The sequence below is a fragment of the Tigriopus californicus genome, chromosome 2 (assembly GCF_007210705.1).
Source record: "Tigriopus californicus strain San Diego chromosome 2, Tcal_SD_v2.1, whole genome shotgun sequence".
Lineage (NCBI taxonomy): Eukaryota > Metazoa > Arthropoda > Copepoda > Harpacticoida > Harpacticidae > Tigriopus > Tigriopus californicus.
In genome coordinates, this window is record NC_081441.1 from 12,363,446 (window position 1) to 12,373,150 (window position 9,705).

A 9,705-nucleotide genomic window follows, 5' to 3' on the forward strand; every position below is an offset into this window, starting at 1 on the left:
AAAAAAGGAACGAATTACTGTAATTTCGTTACTTGTAATTTCTTTACTAATGCCCTGATTTTGGTCCAACGGAATGTGATCGAGAAATAAACAATAAAGTACTGTAGAGCAAATATGACAAAATTTGAAATTCCAACTACCTTCAATGTTGCAAAGAGCAAGCAAAGGTTTTAGACCTGATCTTCCCTACTTAGGACCCATATGAAAATAGCAATTTACTTTAAAATTGCCTAAAAGCTTCACAAGTTTCCTCAATTGTTGAGACAGAAACGAAAAAATAAAAAGCCACCCTTGGAGGTTGAAAAAGGGAACGAGTAATTTTTGGATTTTTGGGTTGTCATAATTACGCCATGTTGAAATTCATTGGCATGACAGTTCCTTTTCCGAAAACGGAACGAATTATTGTAATTTCGTTACCTGCAATTAAGTAACAATATACTGCCCTGGCTTTTAAGCATGTGCAAGTTTTTAATCCGGTCTATAAGTATATGAAGCAAAATAAGAAAATTGTTCCCTATGATTTTGTCAGTGAGAAAAATACCAAGATGTATTTGAGTACACATGTACCGTGTCGGTATTTATTTGACAACTTAGCACGGCTCTTTCTTCTCTAAAGTAATGATTAAGCCTCTTTGTTCACAGACTCTTGTTTATGCAACATTTAGTAACTAAATATCATTACACACTCTTAAGTTCAGAATATCAACAAGCTATTGAGACTCAATATCCGAACAAGACCTTGAGAAACATGTGGCATCTTTATAGTACATGAAAATTTGATCTTGGGCATCCATAAAAGCCCTGGTACTAAATTCAAGATCATATAAAACCAGAACAAAAAAAAGGTTATCTCGGACATCCTAGTTGTCTGCCAGGAGTAAAGGCTGGAGAATCGATAGACGTTTTTCTTCTGTTTTTGCCATTAGCTCCTTTGAGACGGAAAAGTGAAAGACACTCACAGAGAGCAAGTAACAGGAAGTTTGGCTATGAAGGTCCGTTGTATTTCATGGAACGAGGATGATGACTTCATAGTGGCAAATATGGCAATATTAGGGCGAGGATATAAGTTACTTTTTTTCGCAAGATATTCAGGGTTGATTGGGCTAACCCCTTTCAACTGACTAGTTCAACATGGGATAGATATAATTATAGTGATAGGTCTCAAATAGTGGTATTTTATGGATTCATATGACTAGGGCTGACATGGGTATTATGGCTTCTTTTGCGACAGCGTGCGTCTTGAAATTTAGGCACAAATATTGCAGATCTGGGTGATATCATCAGCATTCAGATCTGGTGACAAATCCGAATGCTCGTTCAGGATTGCATTGCTCTTCTACGAACTATTTAGTGGCATATGAGATAACAATTCAGATTTGTTTTTTTTCTCAACAAGTGCGGGAAAGATCAGATTTTTTGCAACTTTCGTGTTTCCGAAGCAAGTGGTGCGTGGTACTGATTCAATTCGTTGCATTAAGGTTATTCTACACAGGTCATGATAAAGCTTTCCAAATTTAGAGAAACAAAAAAAACCCAGGGTTTAGTCGCCCTAACTATTAATTCATCATTCTCCAGCGAAACCTTTTTGGTAATCATTCAGATATCTCTTTAGCTTCCGCTCACATGGACCTATGTAGAATCACCTTAAGAGAATAAGAGCATGGTTAGGTAGTAAGGCAAAGTGAGGGTACAATTTGGTACAATTGTGCAGGCAAAGAAGCGAAGGTAACTAGGGTGGAGATTTTGATACATCTGATACTATTGTATGCAAATGGGTTTGTGTGGGAGCAACCCTCCATTGGCTTTAAATGTCCCAAACTTCCATATAGGTATTGGATCCATCGAGTGCGTGATGATGGGGTTGGTGTGGGTGGTGTTGATGGTCGTGTCTGCAATGAGAGAAAGACGAATTATTATTCACATTTTCTTGACGAGAAGCTTTTAGACGGTTGCATTGAAAAGAGCAATATCCGATGGATAAGGAAAACCTTTCTTCGGGCTCGATTATACATCAGGAATCGTGCAAAGGGCTAGGTCTCTTTTTCTTAAATGCATCGGAATGAAAGGAGGTGCATGAGAGGAAATCATCGGTTTTCTCCAATTGGAGACGAGGAGGAAAGTAACAAACCATGTTGGACGTGAGGTCCTGGCTTATTTTTCATTTCGGGACGTGAATCAAAATGAATTAATAATTCGATATTTACTTGGCTCTGAATTAGTTGGCATTTCATTACAGCGCTTTTTTGGAGATCCCGTGGGCTAACGGTGATCTTAGGAGAAGGTTCAAATTCCAGTGGATATTTTCTATGTTTTCGTCTTAAGCGTGAACTGAATCAATCATGTCAGGTATAGTTATCACCTAGACTTTTTTGATTGCATATTTCTTTAAGAAAAATGGCAAATCATGGCTGTCACAAAATTTGGCACGATTATTTGTTCTCTAATCTGAGTGGTTCTTGGATTACAAACGCATTCAAATGATATGGGAACCACTCGATCTCATTATTTCAAAACGCAATGAGATATCGCCATACTTTAATCTTGGGCTAGAAAGAGTCATTCAGATAGATACAAATGTCTCGCTAGCCTTTCTTTTGGTGAAAGTGAACAAGAAGTAATTTCTCAGATTGACAATTTATCCCTCATTTAAAGCCCTCTATCAAGGAAATGCTTCGACAATGCTTCAATCAAATATAAAATGCCAGATGGAAACCTGGCCTCATCCACCAATCAACAGAAAGAGAGGGGCGCCATTTCGGGTGAGGACGAACTCTACCTGACGGAATGATTGGGACTCTGACTGTCAATGTGGGTGGAGGTAAGCGGTCCCATGATCGAGTCAATCGAGTCATCAATGAAGCTGTGACCGGTCTGATAGTGGGCACTACCTCCGCCGAATCCAGGGGCAGGGGCTGGGGCTGGAGGCACAGGATGATTATGATGGTGTGGCTGCTGTTGTTGCTGTTGATGATTTCGCTGCTGCTGCTGGTGGTGGGTGTGACTTTGACTTTGTCGAGGAGGCGGCACAGGGAATGGGGTGGAGGAAGGGGCCGAGTTCTGATGGCGATGCCGTGGCGATTTGGCGTGTGTCTGAGGACTTTGTGGGTGGTGCGGTTGAGGATTATGTACACCCGTGTATTTGCTACTCGACCTGAAACAAAAGCGAGGAGGGTGCGAGGTGGTTTATCAGGGTCATGCAGGGCGCTTTAGTCAAATCCAGGGCGTGAAACAGGGACATCGAAGCAAAAAATGGGGCGAGCAGCGCAATCATGTCGTGCCCTTCGACTTACTTGTTCATGGCACTTTCTCTCAGGGCTGCCATGGAGATTTTGCCGGGCATGGTGCCTCCTCCTGTGACAGTCATCCCACTGGAGTAAACAGGCGTGTTCTGGTGATTGTTGGGAGCGGAGGAAGCCGCGACCGACACAACCAATGATGAGATTGGCCTCGAAAGGGTGTGGTACTCCGAATGAATGACTTCAGAGCTATTCATCCGACTGAAAGCATACAATTCAACTTAAAAGAGTCCGCTGGGACCGATAAAAGTTTGTACTGGGCTACGCTATCCCGATTACTTGGAAATACAGTTTCAACGGCCAGCAGTAGAATGACACACACACAGACAAAAAAATAATAATTTGGCTCAAATGGGCGTGATCAAGAAACACAAAGAAAGCAATCTTACGTGGAACCTGGTGAGACACTAGAGTGGATATTAAATGTATGTGCGAGGACGTCTCCCGGAGCCGAGTCTCTTCTACCCGTATTGATATCCACCTGCAGGGGCGTGACTGACCTCATGAGCTCGGCTGAGGGCGTGGCCGACCTCAACAAATCACGAGTAGACAAATGGAGTCCAGGCAAGTGTCGAGCGGTGGGCTTCAGAAGCATTTGCTCCTCACTTTGGTGCAAAAGGGACCGAGTGGGTGTGGCATTCAAATGCCGGCTCAATTCATGTTGCTGTTGTTGCTGCTGGTGCTGACCATACCCCGTCTCCTGGGCTATCAGTGCGGCCAATGTCCGGGAGGAGGCGTGGCTCACTCCCACCATGGGCCGACTCAAAGTAATGGGAGCCGAGCTGTAGCCCAAAGCCGGCGTGGACAACTGCTTGCCGTGACTCGCCACGGGGCTGTTGGCAAGCGAGTGTGCGTGGCTCGCCGAGGGCGTGGTCAGATGGGACAACTGGCGAGCATGGAGCAAGTGAGTGGGCGAGGCGTGGAGTGACAAGGATTGACTTTTCAACGTGGGTAAGGAGAGCTGTTGTTGGTGAGCCATCAGATGTTGGTTTGTGGGAGTGGCACTTCGCCCACTACTGAGAAGGTTTCGGCTCTCCAGTAATGTTTGATTGCTTTGGGCAATCCTGAGCAGGCCGCTCTGTTCGGCGATGGTGATCTCCAGGGTCTTGATGTGATTCTCCAGATCGGCTAATCTCCTCTGCAGATTTGTTTGCACAAGGAAGGAGAACAAGTTCGAGAGAAAAGAGAGAGTGGAAAGCGGGTGAAAACACACACAGAATCACTTAGTAGCCCGAAAAAGCAGCAAGGTGGTGCACAAACACAAAGGACAACTTTGAAATGGTGGCTGGTTCTCAGTCCTATACAACGGTTATATCTCACAAGATATCGTAACGAATCGTAATCGTAACGAAATCAGAGTTTCAATTTCGTTTCTACCAGCATCAGGTTTATGATGATGGTTCTCAAAATCAGCCCAAAATGAGAAAACAGATATAATGCACTACATAGCATAACATCTGTGGAACATGTTCCAGTTTTGGAGTGGTTCTATAAAGAGGAACTGGCAGTGATTAACCACCAAAAGAGAGCAAGGACAAAGTTGAAAGCCTTTCACCTGAAAATTTAATCACATCATCGGCAAAGTTAAAAAAAATATGGGCCATTATCTTGGTCCTAAATCCGGCAAAAATAACAACTTGTTTTCCTTTGACAATGGAAAACGTAGTTTATTTTAAGACACTATTTGGTGTAGCAAACAAGTTTTTGTTTCGTTATTTTGCTTTCGCTGAGACAGTTCAAGTCTCTCTCCAAATTACTGATCGACAAAGCCACAAGATTCCATGATGCAAGCAACTTGTCAATATTTTGTAAAAATATGACGGGTCGGATACGATAATATTACCAAATTCGAAAAATGCAAACGCAAATCCAGTCATTCCAAAGTTGTCCCGAACACACATTAGTCAAACCCAACGGAAAGATCAACCACGTTGGACTAAAATAAATCCAGCCCATGAACTGACTAACTCACTTGTGAATTCTGCATCTCCTCGAACTGTTTGAGTTTCTCAGATCTAGCTTCCGCGATGAACTTCTCCGACTCGGCCGAGTTCTTCTCCAAAGCCGCAATACGGGCATCTTTGGGGATGGAAGCCGCATCAATGGCCACTTGCCGCATGGCTGACTCCTCCAAATAGCGTTGCTCCCACTGAGTTCGCTCGGATTCCAATCGGATGATCTGGAATTGGGAAGGAAAAACAAGGGTTCGTTCGAGTGTTTATTCGTCAGATGGGTCTTTTGGGGGGGCTCTTGGTCTTCTTCATGAATGGCTCAAATGATAATACCTTCTCTTCCGCTTGACTGAGTTTAATGTTGAGGTCCTCCACGTCTTGATCACCGAGATTCGTGAATCTTCGCTCGTTGAGTCGCTCGGCTTCGCGATATTCTCGCAGTTCGTCTTCCAATTTGGCCCTCAACTTTTTTTCCATTGCTTCACGTTTCTCCGATGCTGACATAAAGAGAGGAAGAAAGCGGAGTGATTCGATTTGCTTTACTCACGAAAAGGATTTTGACTCAATTTTCCTTGGCCAAAACCTGTCGTTTTACCATTCAAAGTTCTAATACGAAACGGAAGGCGAGTCCGTTCAGTTCTTTCTCTAGCTGATAGAGGGGCTTAAATCCTTTGCCAATAAATGGGATGCGATCCTAAATCGCATCGAAAATGTGATAATCCATTTAAGGATTGACAGGTATAAAGTAGGCTTACGACCTGTATTTGCTGTCGGCTTTTAAGGGGCAAAGACTATATCATCGAAATTTTATCCAAATAAGTAAAGCTCAGGTTAAAAAGGGAACTGAATTCATTAGAGGTACATAGAAGAGCTAGCTCGTCAATGAGAAGAAGTTTTCAAATCAACCAATGAAAAATGAAACAAAAGCGTCTTTCGAGTTAGTCTTTTTGGCGAGAAGTTGACCTGAAAAGGTATATCATACCCACTAGAGACTTCAAAAATGATGTTGTCCAGGATTGTGAAAACAAGCGAAATCTTCGAATCAAACAAGAAATGGTTAAACTTTAATCCAAAAAATTAATGCGAACATCAAAGTTCTTTTGTTTTCTCTATCACTTATTACATGGAGGCTAGCAGCCGCAGTGTTCCTGCGTTCCTTAATGTTATTGTACTTGGTTCAAGCCCAAGTTTCTTATTTAAAGATAATGATTAAGTTGCAGCATGAGCTCCTCCTGTAGCAACTTAAATTGGGCGATCTTACGCTCATACTCGAGGGTAGGGTAGGAACGAATGATGTTTGCGATATGATGCGCACAATCTTTTAAATCAATATATTTCTTTGTTTTGACTCAAAACCTTGACTTCTTTCACTGATTTTTAATCTTTTCTCTAAGCTTAATAATTTTGCTTTGAATTCGGGTCAAAAAAGAAACAACGAAAATTATGTTTTTATTTTGCATTTTTTGCACTTTTTTTGAACTGCCCTAGTGCTATGTGACTTTGTAAGAAACAAACAAACAATCTCAGTTCCTTGGGAAGTTTGGATCAACATTTTCTTACCCGCTTGGAGTTGCTCTAAGGATCTGGTCATCTGTTTGACTCTTTCAGCGTAGCCTTCTTTCACTCGATTATCCTCCTCCAACCTGAGAACTTGTGCTTGGGCATTGGACAAAGCCGTGTCCAGAATCTGAATGTGAGATCGTTGTTCCTAGATCGAGCCAAGGAGAAATCAATCCATTATTTTCCGATAGTTCGTTTGCTTCTGAAATGGTGGTGGATCTCACCTCTAGCGTTTCTTGTTGAGCCGTGACCTCGATGTCTTGCCTTTCTTTGGTGGTGATGAGCATCTTATTCTGACCCATGAGTTGAGCGATCAGGGCGTCCTTTCGAGCGATCTCGCCCCTCAGGATATTGTCCAGACCCGGAATATTTTGATTCTTAGGATCGCCCGACATTAACTGTCCCATAATGGCCTCATGTCTCTCCGTGAGATCCTGTAAGATTGGTGAACGCGTTCAAAGACAAGTTTTGACCATTAGAAGGCCCTTAGATCTGATTTATAAAAGAGATGCACATCAATTCTATGGGAAAATCATTAGACAGGGATCGGCCTGTGTGGAAAATTGATTACAGATACAACAGTGACAAGAGAGGATTCGTTTATGGTACGTCCATTTATGACTAGTCTTTAGTTAAACGAGATCCCCCCCACAAAAAAGTAAATTTATAGATTCAATTGTGTCACTCTTTTAAAGTGACGGGCTAAAAATATTCAATAAAATAGACCAACTTCCTCATATTGTAAATAGCCACTGGAAGTTACCTTGTTCACATCGGAGAGGTTGATAATCACGGTCTGAAGTTTCTGTCTGGCGGCCTTCTCTAAGGCCTCCCGTTTTTCCGAGTGTTTCAACAATGATTGGTAGGCTGCATGAATCTTGGTGACCTCCTGCTCCAAAAGACTCACTTTGGACACCTTCTTCACCATCTCTGTAAGTTCCCCTCTCAAATCACGGTTCTCATTCTGCAGGGCTTCAATCATCTTCAAATAATTGACGGCTCCATTGCCTTGAGGAGGAGCAGGAGTAGGAGGTGCATTGATTGGCCCTTGCAAGACGCCCTGAGACTCATGACTTTCTTCCTTCTGTCGGGCCAATTCTCGGGATTGCTTGTGCTTTTGGATCAATCGTTGTTCTTCTTGTTGCAGCAACAACAGCTCTTGCTGTTGTTGCTTGAGCTCGGAATTCTCCACGGAAGAGTACAAATCCGGTTGAGATCTCGACAAGATCGTGAGTTTATCCGGGGCCCGTTTCCCTCGGGTGAGCATCGAGGCCACTGATCCGGTGGAAGAGGTGTTCGAACCCATGGGAGCATTCACCCCCAAGCGTGTATTGTTTCGCTTCTGGAAATGCTCAATCACCGGTTCTTTGGACTCGGAGTTATCCGATTTGTAACCCGATGAAGACGAGGCACTCGTTGTTCTCGTCGCCACCAACTGGTTATTGCTACTGTTGCTAATGCTAGTGTGGATGATATTGCTGTTATTGATGGAGGTGGGATTCGTGGTGTGAGACACTTTGTGGAGTTGAGTGTTGGAGCCTCCATGTGAGCTCAGATCGGAGCTCTCCGAGAAAATCGCATTGGCCGATGATGGGTCCAATTGTTGTTGTCGTTTCATTTCCCGTGTGAGTTGAGAGATGATGTCGGATGAAGGTCGATCCGAAGGTTTCCCTTTATTCACAGCCTTGGGATCGAAAAACGCCCCACTCGAGGTGTATTCCACGGCCGGTTTCCGCCCTCCCAGAACCGGGAAATAGTTCTTCGGATTGGCCAAGAGCGGATCCTGATTGTTGGGATGGGAGTACACCGAAGGATTCAGTTTATTCATGCTCATCGAGGAGCTATTCGGCGTGCTCGGGCCACTCCCACTGCCCACGGGCGTGCCATGAGTCAAGGCCGCGATTTTGGCCGCCATGATCTCGTCTTGGAGTGAAGATCTAGAGTCATAAGAAGTGGGCGTGAACCCACTGGGCGAGTCCAACAACCCACGAGAGGTGGCTACTCGTGAGGAGGAGGCGTGTCTGAGCTGCATCAAGGCCAACATCTGGGAGTCAGACACCGGCCCAATGGCGGCTGAGGCGCCGGAGAGGAACGAGCCCACCCCTCGGCTGTGCAACAGAGCCATAGGGTCGCCATTTTCCTCCCCTTGAGGCTCTTCTCGCTCCATATGGCGGAGCAGGTAACGCTCTTCTTGCGTCAGATTCTCGGTGGAGGTGGACACGTCGGTTTCACTCCCACTGAGATTGGCGTATTGGGCGTATTTGGAGGGAGGAGGGTGTTTCAGCTGCATCCGAGAGGATCTGGGTGCGGGATGAGGCATGATGTGATGACTCATGGTCACGCCCACTCCCCCGCCCATGGAGCTAGAGGCCATGGAGCGGGGGATGTTGCCCACGGGCGTGCCAGGAACCGGGGTCAAGGGCAGACCCCCGCCCAATTGAGCCGCATTGGAATTGGAATAGGCGGGCAAGGGCTGCAAATGTTGCTGTTGTTGATACTGCTGCTGTTGTTGTTGCTGCTGTTGTTGACGTTGTTGTTGTTGTCGTTGTTGTTGTTGTTGTTGATGCTGCTGCTGTTGATGATGTTGTTGCTGATGGGAAGGCGGGACCCTTTCTTGTCCTCGATTCATGATCTATCTAGAGAGAGACACAAGCAAATTGTTCATTAAGGCTCGAGAATTATGTCATGATGACATGCTACAAGAATCAAGACATTCCTCAATGACGCAATGAATTTTGAGTAAATCATGAAGCAGATTTATAATATTCGATTCATTCTTTGCTATCAATGTTATTGTGGCCCAGATCAATACATCATCACGTCGTTGCAAAACTTAATCAAGATTAGATTAAAGTCTTGGCGGGGCCCTCGAGAAAAATTAGCTCTCATCTGACCCC

General features: G+C 44.4%; 1 protein-coding gene across 2 annotated transcripts in view; it reads right to left on the reverse strand.

Annotated features, from left to right (window-relative positions):
- Positions 1 to 979: 979 nt before the first annotated feature.
- Positions 980 to 9,705, reverse strand: part of LOC131892718 (transcription factor sma-9-like) — a 9,892-nt gene continuing 1,166 nt past the window's right edge. Inside the window, exons 2-10 of one of the 2 annotated variants that reach the window (XM_059242550.1) lie at positions 7,572 to 9,444; positions 7,033 to 7,242; positions 6,809 to 6,956; positions 5,582 to 5,745; positions 5,269 to 5,475; positions 3,686 to 4,434; positions 3,291 to 3,497; positions 2,777 to 3,151; positions 980 to 1,889 (exon numbers count right to left, since the gene is read on the reverse strand). In XM_059242550.1, coding sequence (XP_059098533.1) covers positions 1,805 to 1,889; positions 2,777 to 3,151; positions 3,291 to 3,497; positions 3,686 to 4,434; positions 5,269 to 5,475; positions 5,582 to 5,745; positions 6,809 to 6,956; positions 7,033 to 7,242; positions 7,572 to 9,437 — 4,011 coding nt within the window. In that variant the 5' untranslated portion in view covers positions 9,438 to 9,444 and the 3' untranslated portion in view covers positions 980 to 1,804. The remainder of the gene's footprint in view (positions 1,890 to 2,776; positions 3,152 to 3,290; positions 3,498 to 3,685; positions 4,435 to 5,268; positions 5,476 to 5,581; positions 5,746 to 6,808; positions 6,957 to 7,032; positions 7,243 to 7,571; positions 9,445 to 9,705) is intronic. The other variant, XM_059242551.1, reaches the window with a different exon arrangement.